The sequence below is a fragment of the Gobio gobio genome (genome assembly GCF_949357685.1).
Source record: "Gobio gobio genome assembly, chromosome: 2".
Classification (NCBI taxonomy): domain Eukaryota; kingdom Metazoa; phylum Chordata; class Actinopteri; order Cypriniformes; family Gobionidae; genus Gobio; species Gobio gobio.
The window spans coordinates 53,160,924-53,181,627 of NC_137098.1; the positions used below are offsets into that span (position 1 = coordinate 53,160,924).

Here is a 20,704-nt window from a genome sequence, read left to right on the forward strand (position 1 = left end):
CACACCTGGACCTGTAATAATCACCGCTGACTTTATCAATTCATAGTGTGGCATGCTAGTTATTCGCCACAATTATTCTTGGCATTAATGAAAAAACATTCCACATCAACAAAGCAAACAAAATTTCCTTCCGTCTTTTATTATTCTTTGTACATTCATAAAGAAAATAATCCAAAAAGAATCTTTTGCAATTTATCTTCAAAACTAAAACATTAAAATAATATTAAAAGGCCTCTTGCTATCTTCTCTACAAAGGTTCAATTTATACCTTGTCTGATTCACAGAGATGAACAGTACGCGACTTCATAAGACCAGGGAAAGGAGAACAGATGAAGGTGGAGATGAGAATCTAACAAATGAGTCTACAGTGTGGTTCGTAGCATCGGACATCAGTAGTTACTTCAATAAACTCAGATCTTGTGTGAGATCAGAGTCGACAGCAGGACTGGCTCTGTTAACTCTCAATAGTGGCTGAAACATCTGGATGGAGGACTTTTTATTCCATCCATTTGGAAATATATTAATTGAATCTGGATACAGAATTTCAAGCCCCATAATTATACACAGATTTAACTACGTTCTAGCCTAAAGTGGCACTAGTTAAACTATAAATAAAAATACAAGCCAGGACACTGGGGTGGAGAGAAGGAATATATGATTCATATAGTCTCTTGACTTTGGTGTTTGTGAGCTTTAGAAAGCACACTGGTACACACGCCTAATTCGTTTTAAAAAATAAACATTCACCAGACCCTTCATTAGAATTAGTCCTGATTCTTTTGAGATTTTTGGGGTGACCACAAAAAAAAAAGTTTCACATAAAACAGCATTGAGTGACTGAAGTGTTAAAGGGACCGTTCACTCAAAAATGAAAAGTCTGTCATTTACTGACCATCATGTTCCAAACCTATATGTGGAACAGAACAAGAAACAAGGAATATTTTGAATTAACAATTTTTTGTCCATACAATGAAACGTCAATGGGGTTGGTTTAAAGTTGTTTTTGACTTCATTGAATAGACAAAAACAACTGAATTTTTTCAAAATATCTTTTCTGCAGAGGAAAGTCATAGTTTTGGAAGAATGTGAGGGTGAGTATATGACAAAACTTTCATTTTTGTCTGGACTATCTTTTTAATGAGTGAAAAAGACCAGCATTTATCGTCCTTAGAGCGGTCATCTTGCTGACGACTCTGATCTTACAAATCCTCCTCACACTCTTCCACTCGCTCAAACACACTTTTACACTCAGTGGCGTCTGTCTCTGGAGGTGCTGCTACGGCTCTGTGAGCGTCTGCTGCCCCCTGCAGATTTGGAGTCGCTACCACGGCCTCTTGGGCCATCTCTCCTCTTTTCTGCCTCTCTGCCTCTTTCTCTCTCTCTTTCCTTGCCTCTGTCTCTCTCTCCCTCAGTTGAACGTCTCACAACACCCGCTCCTACTGCTGTGTTCCCTCCCTCTCTGTCACGGCCTTTTGCTCTCCCCCTCCAATCTTCTCGCTTTTTTTCCTCTTCCTCCTGGAGTTCCTTCATCCTCTTCTCTCGCTCCTTTTTGCGCTCAGCACGCTCCAGAGCTCTCTGTGTCGCCTGGAAAAAAGCAAAGAATGACATTAGCCACGTTTCCATCCACTTTTAGCACCTGTTATTAATTACTCCATGTCGTTCCAAACCCGTAAGATCTTCAGAATACAAATATTTTTTTATTTTAATTTTTGGGGGAAATAGAAGATGGAGGGTTGTGTGTGAGTAGAGGAAGACATGCTGACCTGTTCGTCTGTGAGAGGTAACCAGTATATACAGGGAGCTGCTTTAGTTTTGTGGAACAGGTCATCAAGAAGTTTTACAGGAGGCTCTTCTGGTTTATCTGGAAAAAGGAGACGATGTCAAATCAAGTCAAAATGGGGGGAAAAATTAGATCAGTGAACTTTTTACAAGATTTAGTTCCTCACCTTTCTTTTCTGCTTTCTTCTCTTTGCTCTTGCCTCTCTCTCTACGTCTTCGGTCCCGCGATCGTGACCTTCTCGTTCTTTCGTTTCGGTCATCCTTCCCGAAATCCTTCACCTTATCCCGGTCCCACTCCCGCTCAGAACGAGTCCTCTCTCTCCTCTCCATCGCTCTCTCTCTCTCAGCCCACTGGTCTCTCACAGATGGAACCCCTCCGTCTCGCTCTCTCTCTCGTTCCTTCTCTTTTTCATGGTTTGCAGGTGGGAGTGGAGGATGTGCGGCAGGGCGGCCTGCGGTTCCTGAGGCTTGAGGGTCATGACCTACACGGTCACTGGACACGAGACCTTTATGGAAGTCCACCTGGAGACAGAAGAAATCACAAAAAGAGAAGCATACAAAGTTTGATTAATAACATGAGAGACTAAAATAATGACAAGAGAATGGTGAAAGCAAAAAAGCAAGTGAAGCAAATTTTGCAGAACTGTTCAGACCTCATCCTGCTCGCAAAAATCCACCCGTAGTACTTTGGGATTACTCGCGGGCCATTTCACACCATGCAGTGCTTCTCGGGTGGCCGCTGCTTCCTCTACAGTGGAGTACTGAGAGAGAGAACATGACAGAAGGGAGGTTAAAAGAAACTAATGCATCAGGTGGCAAAATATCATACCATTATTGAACTATGAGACAACTATGGATAATAAACAATACAGAATAATAAAAATAACACTACTGTTTAAAAGTAATAATCTTACTGTGACATAGCAGTGAGATTTGATCTTGTCGATCCAGAAAGCCTCCTCCACCAACGTACCAGTCCGATTTAACAACTCCTTCAGCTGCCCTAAGGTGAAAGGTCGCACCTAGAGAGCAACAGTTCAGAGAAGGGGTCAAAAGATCAGCAGAATTTTTAGTGTGTCTCCACCATAACACACAAAACAAATCTGACCCTCAAGTATTATGTTCCTCATAAAGGCCAATTTATACTTCTGCGTCGGACCTACGCCGTAGCTACGCTGTAGGCTGTGATACACGCGTACCCGACGCCGTACCCTGACGCTCACCTCTCCAAAAATGTAACAACATGTCAATTCTACACGGACCGCAAGCGCTGTGATTGGTCTGCCAGAACCCTTCCCTCAGGTCAATAAATAAATAAAAAATCTGCGATAGGAGTGTGTGTGTGTCCAGAAATGGGATGATAGTTCCTTACGTCTGCTATAACACAATATTTTGTAGTCCAGCAATTCTTTATGCTACTAAATAAATACATAGATCCGCTGAGTATCGTTTATTTATTTTCTCATTAAAACCAAAGATGTTAATCAGTAATTGTATATCAAGAACAGGGACACATTAGGGTACATTTCGTGAATTAAGTCTCCGCAACAGCAATCGATTGCTCGAGCCACCGCTAGTGAAAACAGCGGCCACGAGCTCTGCATGATTTCACAAACGCATTCCAGCGCCAGATCGCCTTATTTAACTTTACTAATCAACTAGAGATGCTTCATTTGTATTAGATACAACAACTCAAGCTGCAAGAAAAGCCGCTCTCTCACTGCTGCTGATACTCCGACATGAATGTACACATTCTACACAACAAGCTGCTTCTTCTTCGGCTGTTGTCTTGATTACACCAAAATGCCCAAGGACACTGCCTTCTAGCGTCTGCATGTGTAATTGCACACTGAGGCGGACAACAGCGCAGAAGTATAAATGTTCACGACGGCGTCGGCTACACTCGACGCAGAAGTATAAATTGGCCTTAAGAGATAAAGCTTTTAACAGTGCAGTGGCGCTATTCACGCACTCTTAATATTTTATTTGAGACACTCCTACATTATAGTGAGACACTGAGCAGTGACATGAGTGACGTCATCTAGTGCTTACCAGGTTGCATACGTGTATGATTTTGGAGGTTTTTCCACGAGGAGGAGACAGCTGGCGACCCGTCCTTATGGGGTCGTCAATAGTTATGGACACGCCTGATTTCTGCTGACTGATGGAGCGCCGCACCAAAGAATCATTGGGAGTGACTGAGAGAGGAAAATAAAAACTATTATAATCTTGCTCGTTTAAAATATAAAAAAAGGATTTTCTTCAAGTATGTAAAAAAAAAATGGGAACAAAACTAAGAAATTACCTTTCTTGGAATCACCCTCCTGTATTTCTACGCTAGCATCAGGGGAGCTCTCCTGTGTCCTATGCTTTTCCTTCTCTCCTCCTGTCCATTTCGACTCCTCATCATCATCCTCCTCCATTTCTTTCTGCCCATTCTCATGTCCATCAGATGGAACAATCTGAACCAAAGTTTAAAAGGTACAAGAAAAAATTGCTCATTGAATAGCAGGGCCAAAACCTGAACTTCAAAAGACGATGACAATTTTCCCCTATGAAAAGATTCACTCCTAAATCAATAAATCAATAAGTCACTTAACTTTTTCAAACCTTAACATTTGTTTTATCAGCTACCCGTCACAAGTCTGTGCTCACCTGTGTCACTGTACGTCTGATCTTGAGGCCCTGATCCTCTGGTTCCTCTCGCTCACGAGGCCCGGATGAGTCCTCATCCACAGAGAGACGCCCCTCATCTGGGTGTAGTTCAACCACCGCCTCCTGTAGGGGCTTGATGTCTGGAATCAGTGTCTGTAAAAGATGACAATTTCCAAGTCACGTTAAAATACTTTTATGCAGTACTACTTAAAAACTTATATTCAGTTAAATTCTGTCCAAACTATACATCAACGTCTATACATTTAAGCTTTTCATCATATAAAACTTGAGAATAACGCAACATTGACCCTATAACGTTGAATTTATTCAAGCAGCAAGGCTGTCAAAATCAGGTAGTGATTCATCGCGTGTCTGCTGAGGTAATGTGGGAGTGGTCTTGAATTATTTACCTTGAGCGATTCAGTGGTGATGCTGATTGACGGCTTTTTGGCAGTGACTGCTGTACTAGACCCCCACCTTCTCTTCCTGCTGGCTCCGCCCACAGGCTCTGACTCAGATGATGCAATCTCGGTTTTACCTAGTGTCAAGAAAAATGAATCACAAAACTGCACGACCAGATCCAGCTGTAAATGACTGGTAAAGAAGCATAGCGAAGCATATAATTCCTAATTGACTTGTACTTATTTACATTTATACATTTTGCAGACGCTTTTGTCCAAATCAACTTTCAAAAGAGGTAAACTTTAGTTTCTTTAAGCATGTAAGCGCAGGCTTTGATGTAATAAACAGTAGTTAAATGAATATTTAACTAAATGTAATTATGGCAATTTGGCAAACAATTCAGTTATTTGAACATAGAAACGCATTTCAGATAAAAAGAGACCAAGTACTTTGCTGCACAACTGGAACTGGGTTCATTTCAACACTATGCACATCACATGATGTTGTAATGAAGAGTGGACAGCTACATGATGTGACTGATGCAAAATAAATTAGATCGATTTTGGTGCACTCGTCTAGCCAGAGTTGTTGTTTTTAAAACTGTACTTGTTGAGGACAGTATCTCACCCCTGTTACTGGTTAAGGTTCTAGATCAGCAGGTTTCAACAGGCAGTGCAGAGGCAATTATTACTTTTCTTTGGAGAAAATGCACAGAGTGGGCTGAAGCAACCTAGGGGTAAAAGAAATAGCATTGTGAAGACACTTACTGCTCAGGGAGATCTTTCGGGCAGCAAACGATTTTGCAGTGGAGCTCTGAAATGAAACAGAAAGGAGGAGAAACAAGATCCCAGTGGATGTGTGGAGGAAGAGACAGACAACAGACAAAAGAGACATTGGGAAAAGGAGGGGAATGAGAGAAAGGAGAGGGGGGAAGAACAGATGCACAGCTATCAGTTACACCAATAATGTACAGTTTCTTTTGAGAATCCAACCATTATTATAAACTGTTTCTGGATTTTTAAGTCCCTTAAATTGCTATAGCTTTAGTTTTTACTTTAACATAACTTCAGCTAACACATGCTTGATTAAATTTCCCTTCTTTCCCTTATGTGCTGTAAAATACAGGATTACTAACACCCTCTAACCTCATCATTAACAAAGCAAAAAACCTTCTTTCCATTTTAAGTTATTTATAAACAAATACATCTTGGGAAAAAGGGTTTTCCTGGTACCATTGACACCTGATTCCTCTCTGGCTTGACTATGGCCCAACCGCACAGCAGTGTGCACTGTATCTAGGCAACAAAGGTCCAATCAGAGGAGGCTGAGGAGCGAGGGCGAGATACGATCACAATTGAGTGTGCTGATTGGCCGGCTGACAGGAACTGCACTTTGTTTCAATGGCTGTTTTTTTGCTGTTGTGGTGGGAATTGTGATTCAAATGGTCTTTAAAAGTCTTTGGAGTTTTTGTTGAGTGTTCAGGAAGCAACGGAAGTCTGGCAAAAAACTCCCGGTGTCCTGTGCTGTGGTGATAGCATCCTCCTTACAAACCAATGAGAATCACATGATGTTTGACAAGCCAAAATTCTGGTAACAATCTGTCACAGCATTTTATCATCTGCATAAACTGAAAGTCCTTTGTACACTTTGTGTGTCACAAAAACACCTGTGACACATTGGTAAAGATTGTTTCCTTTTCAGCATTTTGCAAAGGGTCTCATGCTGTCCACAAGTTCATCTGAGGATTTTCTAGGATGTTCTGTTTTTTATCAGACTGGAGCATGAAGTTCTTTGAAATATCCCAGCAAGTCCATTTGTATTGGTTAATCCTTGTTTAAAAAGTGCTGCATGGCTGTTGACAAACTGATGAGACCCAAAAGCGACAGGAAAGAGTTGGTAGTAAATCCAGTAGTTAGCCCATAAACATCACTTCATTATCTCAGATAGCTCGACTCTCTGGAGATCAGTCCATAAGCGTGTGAGAAACAGCAGGTGTTTGTGTAATGAGTCTGTGCAGATATCAGTTCGTTCAAGTACTGAAGTGTGGGCAAAAACTGCAGGAGGCGTCAAGACAGTTCCCGTCTTGCTGACAGAAGTCCATCTGATGTTTGTGTTTGGTTAGCATAAACACTTCGAAAAATGTCTTTGTTGGTGAGCAGCATTCTTTCTTTTCCACAAATACGACTGACGCCTCCCCATCTCAACAGCTATTTTGGCTTTTCTTAAGCAGTTCCATCAGGAGGCCACATCAGCTTTGCATGACGAGTCAGTGGCCAATGATCCGGCAGGTTCCATCAGGCTAAGTGTGCAGTGGCGACTCTGGGGGCCTAGCTCAGGTACAGCCGAGACGCTTGGGCATAGCGGGGCAGTTGATGGAGGTGGTAGAGGAGAAGAGGTGGTGGCAGTATGCAGGTACCAGTATGAGCAATGGAAGAGGGGAGGGCACCTTCACAACAAAGCAATCAATGGGATTTTAAACCACAAAACAGTCATACTACCAGATCCAGAGATAAAAAGAGAAAGGGAACATGAGCAAAAGACACAGAGTGGCATAGAGAAAGAAACAGCAGGAAAATAGGGAAGACAGAGAGAGCCTACATCTCTAACTACATGATGCCAGGGTCTATCATTTGCTCACTACAACTCAAATACACACTGTGCACTACTTATATAGACACTTACGGCACGATATATGAAAAGGGTATTGTTTAAGTTAATTTAGAGATGCAACCTTTCAAGGTTCTTTGTTGAACTTAAATCAACAAGCTGGTCGATGGACAACTAGTTGACCACTCTAACCCATCTCAACATCTTTTAAGCTACAAAAGATTTATATTTAATAAAAAAAAGTAAGCAGCATATTTAAATTTAGCACTGATTCATCCCCTCTCACACACGCAATGACCTCAACTGTTTCTAATTTCACACATTAGCCATCCACATCCCCCACACATTGCTACAGCTGCTGTACAGATGGTAACAGTAGTCTAATACCCAATCCTGAACTGAATCTGAAGAAAGATGACAATTTGAGATCACTTTGGCTCCAAAAGGTTCAGCTACAACTGCCTCACAAACTTCTGTTATCCCTTTCGTCATATTTCAGGGTTAAGGTTTCCACTGGATCGTCGTTCTGTGGGCCTTCTTACCTCCTCTGGGTGGGACTCGCTTGATTCTGCCCCCTGGTGGTCAGACGGTTGCATAGCACTCTCTGAATGTGAGCGGCCCTCCAGCTCCATAGCAACTTGGCCTGCAGGCTCAGAGAGAGCCTCCTGCTTTACCTCCCTAGAGAAACAGTCAGTGAACAAGAGAAAAAGAGAGACAGAAAGAGAGTAAGGGGTAAGGTGGCTGAGGCTGCTTGATCTGGGTCACTCCACCTATAAATAACTGCCTGGCTAAATGACTAAATCACTGCCAGCATATCTATCACACGCACACACACCTACCTTGCAAATATTAAGAGAGAAAAACCAATACAACATTTCCATATTGCCAAGGCCAGTATACACAAATAAACACACAAATTAAATTGGCGTGAATTATGACTTCTCTGTACTAATGAATTGTTGTAAAGCTAGAGAGGAAAGAAACTGCAAATAGATTAATTAAAGGGAATATTAATTTGAGTATACTTGATGTAACATGAGTGCAGCGGTAAGTAGTCAATTCATGACACCGCTAGTATGCAATACAATAAATACACATCAGTGCATTTATAACCATGTCATTGATGCATTGAAACAGTAATGCTTAGCATACACAGCATACACCTTGTTAATACAGGTTCTAATAAAAATCAAGGGAGTGGCTGCTTGAGGTTACAGATATGCCGTTTTGTGGCCCGTGAACTTTCCACCACATAAGTGTGTGCGCTTCCCCATGAAAATTTCATCAAAGTCAATACTGAGGTTCATCACAGTTTCCATAAAAGTATGAAGCAGCACAACTGTTTTCAACATTAGCACTATTCGGACAGGATTAGTTTTACTTGGAGAGGTGGGGTAAATAATTACCAGAGCTTCTCAGTGATTTCAGTCTCATCCGAATGTGACATCTCAGTAATCATTACGGACAATGTCAGAAAAGATTATGGCCACTTTTACCTTCTGTAAAATAGTCCGGGAAAATTACCTCAGAGAATCCCAATCCTGTGTGAATAGACCTGCTGTAAACACAAATGTAAATATTCCTGCCTTTCCTGTTTAAAAATTGTTTTACACGTTTTTTCAAATATGGAGGCGCTTGAAAAAGCATTCAGTTGCGTTCTAGGTGGTGGGACAAAACTCTGTGGCAAACTTCAAGGGCTTTCTGCTTACCATTCAGATAAAAAAAATGGTCAAAAGCACTTGTCAGAGGCATTACATTTCTTTTAGCTTTAGGTAAGTGCCTATTACCAACAGAATCCAATCAGAATTTAATTAATAAATTGTTCGACCGGACCTAACTGTTTAGATTTTGTTTGCGCACATGATATCAGAAAGCAACTTTAATATGCACATGACGGCAGGGAGGCGACAGTGGTTACCCCTCCCACTTCTGCTAGTTTTACTGAGATTTCTTATCCTGTGCTAATATAATATTACAGACGTCCTGTGGTAAAATTACATTACTCCATCTACCCGTGTAAAACTAACCCCCTACGAATAGGGCTATTGATAATAATAAGAAATGCCTCCAAAATAGCAAATCAGCATAGACTGATTTCTGAAGGATCATGTGACACTGAAGAGTTATGATGCTGAAAATTCAGCTTTGTCTCATTACATTCAAATATTAAAACAGCTTTTTAATTTTAATTGTGATATTTCATAGTATTACTGTATTTTTAATACAATAAATGCAGCCTTGGTGTGCATAAGAGCATTGGCGTCTCAATAACATTTTAAAAATCTTACCGGCCTCAAACTTTTGAACAGTAGTGTACTTCTGATGACATTCATTGGCAGCCATCAGCTCTGACAATAATCAAACCGTTTAAGCACATACAACAGTGTTGAGAATGGTCTATATCTTGTATGCAACACTTTTGATATAATACATTTAAACCGTGGCAAACAACGTACTGGCAGGGGAACAGATTAACCGGCTCCTGACATTCCCGTACCTACAGGGGATTCAATCGCATTCATTGTTCTATAGATAACCAAGCCGTCTCTCACACATAAACGCACACCTGTGCAGCACACCTTGGCACCGTGGTCTCCAGGGACGAGACAACCCTGATGCCATTTGCTCTGAGGAGGGGAAACCTGCCTCTGGGTTCTCTGAGCACAAGCCTTTCCCTTTGTATTAAAGCAGTCAACACATGCTGAGGGGAAGGGGGACGGGTAGCTAGATCCCCCGTAGACAAAAAAGCCAAGCGCTTAGAATACTTAGCATTTACACATGAATGCAAAGCTGGCAAGCACCAAGAGGAAAACCTGAAAGACCGCCTCAAACGAACTACAGTGGCCCAGGAGTTCATTTTCCGTGCACTAAGACACTTAGTAACAGTTAATGAATCATAATCTATTCAGACTGACTTAAACGATATTCATATACAGATTGACATTTTGGAGTTTGATCTTTAAAGCTCAAAACACATTTGGAAAACATTTCTGTGATTTTCCATCACTGATGTCATTGCTCACTAGGGTGCATCCCCTTACCTCCTAAGGACTTTCAATACCTAGCATATGAACACAATGCTTAGAATTTGCTTTCCTTCAAACAAATTAGTTGAAACAACACACAGACCTATGCAATAATATTTGGATCACCTAACTTTAGGCATAATAATTTTAGCTCAGGATCACTCTTAGTGCTTCCTTACCACACTATCAAGTACCAAGCAACACTTAAACTACACCTAATTACATAAATAGCTACGCTGTTAAATGGACTTCAGTGAAACGCAAGCCGAGTTAACATTGTTTTATTCATAACATGAGATGCTGCAATCCTTTTCATACAGGCCATCGTGGATATGGTATCTTCATTACTAATTAAACACTACATGCATCTCTCGTGATTAAAATGCCAGAGAACTGCTCACATCCTTAAAGAATCCAAGTGCCTGAAGACGAACCCCTTCCCCCAACATCTTAACGAAAACGCCTGCGTTAAAAACCCAATGAGATAACCATGTTAGCATTTTTGGGCATCATACGAGACATCCAATTCAATTCGATCATTGTGACGGCAAAAATGCTGTCTAAGTAGGCAGCTCACTTGGTTTTAAGACACAGCCAAGCCCACTGCGATTTAGAGACAGCACCTAGATAAAAACGATGTTTCGTTTGAAATTTAACTAAAGCTTAAATACACAAATACAATCGCTCGATCGATTATATTATACATCATATATATGTCTATCACCTCAACGATGTGCCAACCTAGCGCCGTAGGGTATTTCTAGAAACCACCTCTCCCCTCTCGTTTCAACCCTTACCCGTTTTTGTTGCCGTCCGACAGCATAATGTCAGGCTGTAACCGGGATCGCGACGACCGATTCTATATCGGTTCTGCCGGTCACGGATGCGTAGGTAGAAATGCGAGAAGCGGACGCGCTGCAAAGCTGTGTTTTTTTTTTCTCTCTTGTGCAATGCGTCGGTATAGTCACGGCGGCGCTCACAGAGCAGCCATATTGAGCAGCGCTGGGGGAAGTGTGAGAAGTACATGCAGGACCCCTCCTCCAAGGCCACGCCGGTTGATAGGCTGTCACATAGAACGCCTGATTAAAAATACATCCGCCCTTACATTTCATATCTTAAATGTTAAAATAACTATTGCTTGAATCTATTTCTTTGGATAAGACTGTATAGTACGTTTCTAACCAATGAACGTCCCAAACAAAAAGATTGGTGTGTGAACTATTCCTTTAAGGATTCTCAAACGTAAAAACAATATGCCATCACCCTAATGTGGTTCAAAACCTTTGACTTACTTTTTTCTGCAGAGCTGAAAAGATGACATTTCGAAGAATGCTGGCAACCAGCCAGTTGTCTATTGTATGGACAAAGACTAAATAAACAGCCATTTCTTCTTTAATGTTCCACAGAAGAATGAAAATCAAACAGGTTTTAAACCACATGAGGGTGAGTAAAATGACAGATTTGTATCCCTTTACGATTTATGAATTTTGCATTCATTGTTATCAGATTCTTCATTTATAAAAAGAATCCAGTCAAACAAATAATACACATATTAACATTTTCCGCTTTATTAAAAAAAAAACAATACTCTTCGATCATTTTGGTCAGAATAAAGTTGATGCCTGCTTGGTTGGAAAAAGTTGCAAAACTATTTTCAAAGTGTTTTATGGCCAGCAAAAACTTTTATAATTTAGATAAAACAGGAAGATATTTAAGTAATTAACGCAATGACGTCCAACAACATCAGAATTAAGCCATTTTGTATGGTAGAACTGGCCAAATTTCCTCCAAACTGAGGAACTGCAGGGCTGATCCACACTGGAAATGTGTGGTTGGCATTCTGCTGCTAAAAATGAAGTTACACCAGATACTGAAAGCAAGGTTCACATACTTTGTCAGTCTCAGATCATTTTGCTTTATACATAATACACTGTTTATTTGCACTTATTTGTTTTTATGAAGACTCTGACTAAATACAGAAAATACTTTAATTCGAACTTTCTTGTGTTACTGTAGGACTCTTGTAATGCAACCACCAGGATCTAAAAACATTTCTAGTATATATACAATGAAAAGTTTATTAGGATGTGTTTGGTTTCATTTCTAATTACTTGTCACAATTGTAGTCATTCTTACAAACCTGTGCACAACAATAACCATAAGTCAGTCTTTGCTTCTTAAAACCTCAGCTCTCCTCACTGCATTATTAAAATGATCCAACACACTACCCAATATAGCATTAAAGGATTAGTTCACACAAAAATGCAAATTCTGTCATCATTCCATTTCAAACCCATAAGACTTTCGTTCACCTTTGAAACAATACACAAATGAAGACATTTTACATTTAGCAGAATTTATTAAAATTATGCATTTTAATGAAATTGCAGTGATTTCTGTCCCTCCATTGACACGCAATGCCACTTTGACGCTTCAAAAAGTTCATAAAGAGTTCTTAAAACTGATCCGTAAGAATTGAGTGGTTTAGTCCAAATTTTCTGAAAAGACAGTCACTTTATTTGTTGAACAGATTGAATTTAGGCTTTTATTCACATATAAACATTCAACAATGCGTGATGCAAACACAGAAAAGTCTTACGGATTTGGAACGAGGGTGAGAAATTGAATTGATGACATTTTTTTGGTGAACTAACCCTTTAATTCCACTACATGTCATTAAGGGGAAAAAAAGACCAAGAGGGACTCCCATCTGCTGGATGTCCTGGTGGGAAAGAACTGAATGAGAGCAAATGGGTTCTCACACTAAACTATGCATGAGAACAGACGGCAGAGTTTGAGCTCATGCATTTCTGAGCTCACACATGCTGGGTGATTCTGCAATTTAGACAAATTTCTCTGATTTCAAAGATGGCAAAGTGGAGACAATGGTTTTGAAATTCAATGATTTGTGAAAGAGAGTAAGGAATGCTTGTAACTTGAAATTCCAGTTATGTAAGCTTGATGGAAATTATTTTAAAAACAATTACATAGAAATTAAATATGTAGAGCATACCTATGAAAACATTCTTTATAAAGCATTTAACTGGCTTTGCATGATCATGGGAATCATGGAGTAATTTTTTAACGTTACATTTTGTAAGTACTTCAAAAAAGAGATACAACAGGAACAAAAAGACTAAAAAAAGAAATTATATTGTGTCCGAGAATGCATTTTAATGGTTTCATTTTATTATGTTTATTGTTTAAAACTCATTAATAAATAATATAAAATTTTGCATTGTGGTTTTTCTTTTTCACCTGTAAAATGCAATGTAGTGTATCTATGAAATACCTTGCTGCCCTGGAAGACTGAGCCTTCTTTTCTTCAACATCTGCTCTTCTGTTCTCGTTCTCATCCTAGTTTGAGTAAAGAAAGACAATTTCATCAAAGATCATATTTACAGTGAATGTATTCCATTATGTACTTTTTTTATTGTTTATTTGAACAAATATCCCTTGTGTTTGTCCTCAGATCACACTAGGAGTGTGAGAAGTTGTGCTGAACTCATTTACACCCAGAGAGACATGGTCAGACTGGTGCATCAGTATTAGCATGGCAGGTTCATCATCAGAACACACCAAAGGCAGAATTAAAAACCATAGGTCTGTGTGAATGGGCCAAGTACTCACCTTCTTTTGGCTGGGTGTGCTGGATTTTTCCTGTGAAGGAGAGCTTGAAGAACGAGTGGATGATGATTCTGAATCAGTGTCAGATGATGACTGACTTGATGTTGAGGAGCGCCGTACAGGAGATTTTTCTCTCAGTAAACGTTCTCTTGTTTTATCTATTTTTTCTTTAGTAGCATGTGGCGATTTTAGGGCCTTTTTACTTTCTTCTGCTGGTTTAGGTGACTGTTCAGGTGCCTCTTTATCCAGAACCTTCACTTCTTTGTCCTTCTTGTGTTTGGATTCAACCTTTGCTGTAGAGGCCTCTGTCTCCATAGCAACATCTTCAGGGCACTTCGGCCCTGAGGTGTGGGCTGACACCGGCTCAGGTTTGGAGGGTGACTTAAGTGACTCAGGTGGTGGGACCTCTGAGAACATTTGTTTTCTCCTGGGTGGGAAAGTTGTGGGTGACGTCAAATGGAATGGTGCAGAGGTCTCATCTACTTTCTCATTTTCTTTCTCATCACTTCTTTTTTCCTCAACTCTCTCTTTCTCCAACTCAGAATCTTGTTGAGCAGTGGCCATTGTGGGTACTTGCATGGACACCTCTGACCCGAGAAGCTTCTGAGCAGGGTCTTGTGCTGCTGGTTCGCCATCCTCCTGCTCTTCAACTTCCATCTCTCCTTCTCCCTCCATCCCTGCCTTCTGTGCATTAAACACGCCCTCAGACTCCATTTTTTGGACCAGTAGGCTAAGGGGACCAGGTCTCCGTGTGGATGGGGGTTCTGGGCTGCTGGATCTAGAACTGGAGCTGGACTCCTGTCTTTTGAGGGATGGAGGAGAGACCATGCCTGCCCCTGGAGCAGCATCTTCTGCTATGCCGGCTGGCTCATCTTGGTCATGCGGGCTCTGTTTGGGAGTATCAGGTAGAGGGAAAGAGAGCTCTGGAGGTGGTGATGGGGGAGGAGTAGGTTGACGGAGCTGCAGAGGTGGCTGGTGGACTGGTTGAGGCTGGGGAGGGATGTGTTGTGGGGGCTGAAGCTTTCGACGGGATCGGTGGGGGGCTGCAGCTGGTGGAGCTTGTACCGGAGGAGCCCGGACGTCCTTTTTCCCATGTGAGGAAGGGCCCCATTCATCATCATCTTCACTGTCATCATCATCATCATCATCCTCGTCATCATCGCTATCAACTTGAGAACAAGCTGCAGCCCCTGCAGAACGGCTGAGCTGCAACACTGAATGGGCAGGACCTGCTTCAACCGGCGCCGTTCCCTCTCTATCTTGGGAACGGGGCATCATGATTGGCAGGCCTTGACGCTCTGGTTGTCCAACCACGCGAACAGACAAGGAGGCAACTGCTCGTGGAGGGGAAGGTGTTGCGACCTCCTCGTGGCCTGGGAGGAACGAAGGATGCCAGATCCTCCCGGCTTTAGTGTCAGGTGATTCTTGAGACACAGGAACAGGGCCTGTATCCAACCTGTGTGATCCCATTAACCCGGGGTCCTGCGGCAACCCACCTCCACCCGCCTGGTTTACAGACAGATGAGAGTGTACGATGTGATGCTGGAAAATATTGGAAATGAAATATTAAAACACATACATAGGCACAACTTGTAATTATTTATGCATTAGTAATAATGTAATATAAGCAAACAGAATATGTTTGCTTGACAGTAAACGAAAGCTGCCTACTATTTCCTCAGAGCACACTGCAAGTGTGAGAAGTTCAGTTGAACTCACTTACACCCAGAGAGTCAAAACTCTGGTGTATCAGTATTAGCATGGCAGGCTCATCATTGGAATCGCAACATGAGTATATTAGACTCACTACCGCTTTTACATCAATTCTGACCACTCTCATAGAAAATCAATATTGTCATTAGGGGTGGGAGAAAAGGTCGATGCATCGCGATTTGTTATTCAACGATTCAGAATCGATTCTGTGTTCAATTCAAACGGCCACTTCACCACTGTGCGCGCGCGGTCACTGGCCAAACAGAAAAACCTGTTGATAGGCGAACGTTCGTATGCTGGTGAATTGCCTTCGTTTAAGATAAAATGGACAAACTACGACCTGATCAGGGGCGTCACACCCGTGGGGACACTTTTCCCGGTGAGAGGGTTCAACACCCACACGTTTTATGCAGTTTTGCTTAAACGCCTTACAGCAGTCGCGCCTCTGTTTCTCTGGCCGCTCTGTCTGCGCTCACTGCAGCTGCCTCTCCGTTTCAAAAATTTATTTTGCCTATTAAATGCGCAAAGTTTTTAATTTCAAAAGCATTTCTAAATTAAGTTAATATTTCCAACAAACATAATTCTGAGCCAAAATAACGAAGTGGTACTCAAGTAGGCTATACGGCGCTTTCCTTGCCATTAATGCTTAATAACACTCCTATGTCTCCGATGCGGTGGCCGGGACATAAACCTACCAACATCCCTGGCATAATTTTTGGAACGACTTATCGAATATTGCTGAACCACAGCACAATGTTTCAAACGAATGGAAAAATTCTGAACAAAGACTTTGTTTTGTCGAGTGATTCGTTAAATCGAGTGATTCGTTAAATGTCTCTAACATGACTGTTGCAGCTCAGCAAGTTCTCATGTGAGAAGTTATGTGCACACACTGAATTTGGCTTCTCAGCGATCGCGTTGTTTTCTTGTGCATTAGCATATGTTTTAAAGATTTTTTTTTTGTGGCTCCAACTAAAGTAAACTTTTTTTTTGCAACAATTAGTTACCAAAAATGTATGTTAAGAATCGTTTTGGGAATCGGATTGTTACTCCCAGAATCGGAATCGGATCGTTAAGTGCCTTAAGATTCCCAGCCCTAGTTGTCATAGCAGGTAACGTTTGTTTTCTGGACAGCACTCTATGCTGTACTTCTCTCTATATTACATCATCCAATTTCTGCTGCTATCTAGTGAGTGAAATCTCAAGGTAAAATACATTTTTATTTAATATGTTCCACCTTCCAAGTCAAAAAAAAAAATGCAGTCATCTCCTTTGGGTTGTTGGATGAAAATACTTGAAAATATGCACATGTAAAGTACTGTTCAATAGTTTGGGGTTGGTAATTTTTTTTAAACATTTTTTTTTAAATCAAAAATACAATAATAAAAAAAAATTTATAGTAAAAGTAATATTGTGAAATATTAGTACAAATTAAAATAATAATTTTCTATTTTTATACATTTTAACATTTAATGTATTACTGTGATGGTCAAAAGGCATTTTCAGCAGCCATTACTCCAGTTTTCAGTGTCACATACATCATTCTGATGCTTTTTGAACATTTGAAAACATATTTTTGTGGAAAACATGCATATTTTTCAGGATTCTTTGATGAATAGGACGTTTAAAGAATCCAGCATATAATTTCTACGTATTAACATTTTATCAATTTGATGAATACTTGCTGAATAAAACTACAAAAGTATTCACTTCTTTAGCACGCGAAAAAAAATCTCAATGATTCCCAAAAAACAGTTGAGTATATATTGAATAAAGTGATAATGAAAGATGAGTTACAGTCAAATAAGCATGAATTGTACTATAGCAGTCATAGAATAATTTTATTCAAACATGCCTTTTGCCATTGTAACTAAAATATTCCCAAATTTAACCAAAATTGAATCAAGAGCTTACGAATCAAATGGGAAAATCTGAGCCAGTATCTGGCCCTAGTAAATTATGACAAAAAAATATTTTTTTGTATTTTCTGATCAAATAAATCTGATAGCAGGCACAAATGCACTACACCAAATAAAGGTTTACTTTGTGCACACATTTAAGGCAGCTTTATACAAAGACTATGTTCTTACCTTATCTGGCAGAAATGAAGTGCCACCCTTGGTCGACAACATGTGTTCATCCTCCTCAGGGCCAGCAGGACTCTGTCTCTCTGAAAGCAGCATTTTGCAAAGGTCATGAATTTAGCTTTTTGAAGGAGAAAATAAGTATCTAACATGAATACTTGAAGAAAATACAATGAGAGTATAAGCTTAGGTGAAAGTCAAAGTCCCTATGAAAGCTATAAATGCACAGCAACAATTCTACACTGGTGAAGACATGTAATCTAATAAGCAAACCAAAAGTATGCCTGTTTAATTGCAGCGAAAACCACCTAGTATTTCCTCAGAGCACACTGCAAGTGTGAGAAGTCAAGTTAACTCACGCACACCCAGACAAACACTGGTGCATCAGTATTAGCATGGCAGGCTCATCACTGGAAACACTAAATGAGTGTATGAGACTTTAAACCTTATGCATCACTGTATGTTGAAAATGCACACACAGATGGTGCAGTCAAGTCAGTGTTATAACCTGTGTGTATATGTACGTGTGGGTCTGCTTACCATCTGCCTCTGTGGCCTCCCGGGCTTCTCTCTCCAGTCTCTGTCGGAGGAGCTCCTGCTGTTTTGCCAGGTACTGCTTTATAAAGCTGTTCTGACTCATCTCCTCTCCAATCTGAAATGCATACAGAGAAAGCACACTCCATTCAAGTCTCATTCACAACTGTTGGAGCCAATAAGCACAACAAACTTCTAGTTCTAGTAAGCATGTATAATAAATGTTCAGAGGCTATACATGACATGTTAATGGGGGTTAAAATGTTATCAGATGTCTCACTAATTTCACAAATGCATTTTTTAATTACCCAACATAGCAGTTTATTTATGCATCAGGCTTTTATTGTCCATAAAGTAGGATATAAAGTGAAATATGGAGCCAAATGGGGCCAAAGCTGAACAAAATTATGAAATTTGGTGGATATGTTGTTATTTATATGAAAAAATTCTAATAGTTGTAATGTAAATCAAATGAAGAAATTAAAACCTTTTTAATAACAGTATAACAGATCACTTTATATCTAGCATAGCAATGTCTTTTTCCTAAAAAAAAGTTTAGATAATCAAGTAAACCCAAATTGCTTGCTTCAAACCAGTAAATGTTAATCTTGATAACATTATTTTATTATATTAATATTACTAACAGTATAAAAGTTATTCTAATGTTTACTTTATACAAATCATTAACGTTAAATAGTTCACTACAAAAAGACAAATGTACACAAAACGTACTAAAAAGTATGAACTATCAATCAATCAGAGAGAACTTAGAGAAGTAATATATTGCTTTTAGCAAATATTTGATCATGTTGATAATTTAGACCTAAATCTACCAATAGTGCAAATGAGGGAAAAAAAGTCAAAAATATCTTACCTGAGAGTTGGGCTGAAGACCAACTTGATGGGTTGATGTTCGTTGGAGATTCTCCAACATAAGAGCCTTAAAAAACACAGCAGAAAACGCACATTTAGAAGACCGCTATAGAAAATATTACAGGCAGACCACATCCAAAAACAAACTTTTTTTATATTACAAACGCTCTGTTTATGTTCTTAAATCTGACAAAGCTGCATGAGACACAAACCTATTTAATACAGTGTTCATATAAAGAAAAGGTCCGAAAGCTCCCATAAATATCTCACTTACCCGACCAGCACATGACCGCTTGCGACTTGATACAAAGAGTGTTTAGTATCGCTGAATCAAGTGTTTATATCAGAGGTGGGAGTGGCATAAGCCTCTCAAATTATTCACTACGTTATCACATACTTAGCGGATGAATCCGTTAATCTAACAGTTTACCGGTCGTTACGCTAATTGTCGATGTAAATTCGGGGCTGAAAGAAAACATCTCTCGCGTTATTGCGAGTGAAAGAAGTGCGAAATATTCCCAACTCTTAAATTCCGCCGTATTTAAACCCAAATTAGTGTGTGATTTACATAGAAATAGCCCATGGGAATCGGCCAAGCTAAATTGATGAGCGTGTTTAGCATTTCTTTTTTCACATAGTAACTAGAAACAAAAGACTATATTTCTACCATGTTTATAAATGTTGTGCAAGTGTCCACGCGCATCCATCACATGAGACTGACAAGCGCGCGGCCCCAACTACAAACACACGACGCGCGGGCACGATGTCAACTCTGAGACCTCGGCTTGTCATGACCCAGACTGTTTAGAAAACATCCGTATGAATGTATAATTTAAATTACGCGCTATAACTGCAAAATTGTGGAAAACAAATGCTATGCAAAGCGGTAAACGACCCAAACTCCACATGCATTCGACAAACATTCCCGCTCTCGAAGCACCGATACTTGGCCTGCCTGTCGAGTCTCGTCTTCAGCTCAACTTGACAGCAAGCGCACGGTATTAAAAGGCCGCCCTTTGACCAAACTCACCCCTTTCAGCCTTTTAATAAGTGCATTTTTCTGTCCACTTTTGGCGAGTCCCCTTTGCTCCAGGGCGGCTTTTAAATCCGCCACACGAAGCGAATGAAGCGGTTTGCCGTCTAACGTAACATCCTCGCATTCCGCCATTTTGCTTCACCCGAGCGCTCGAACTTCTGGGGCCGTGCACGAGCGCACTGCGCGTCACCGCTAGCTGATCTCCGGAAGACAGAGCCAGGCAAATATAAAAACATGTGCATATGCACAAAGAACGGGCATGAACGAAGCTTTTAGCTGTTATTTGCAATATGCATCCAGAAGAATATTACAATACAACAACAGTTTAGCATTGCAATATAGAGTCCTTTAAATGTTGTGACCCCTGT

General features: G+C 40.3%; 1 protein-coding gene across 1 annotated transcript; it reads right to left on the minus strand.

Annotated features, from left to right (window-relative positions):
• Positions 1-118: 118 nt before the first annotated feature.
• acin1b (apoptotic chromatin condensation inducer 1b) lies at positions 119-20,524 on the minus strand. Its single transcript, XM_079809715.1, has 17 exons — positions 20,331-20,524; positions 19,302-19,367; positions 18,434-18,545; positions 17,900-17,979; positions 14,100-15,638; positions 13,762-13,826; positions 7,986-8,121; positions 5,604-5,649; positions 4,845-4,972; positions 4,435-4,587; positions 4,085-4,241; positions 3,832-3,977; positions 2,694-2,801; positions 2,433-2,540; positions 1,947-2,301; positions 1,764-1,861; positions 119-1,584 (listed from the first exon to the last, which is right to left on the minus strand). Exons 1-17 carry the CDS (start codon positions 20,466-20,468, stop codon positions 1,249-1,251), a joined length of 3,771 nt encoding a protein of 1,256 aa, XP_079665841.1. The 5' UTR covers positions 20,469-20,524; the 3' UTR covers positions 119-1,248.
• Positions 20,525-20,704: the final 180 nt, after the last annotated feature.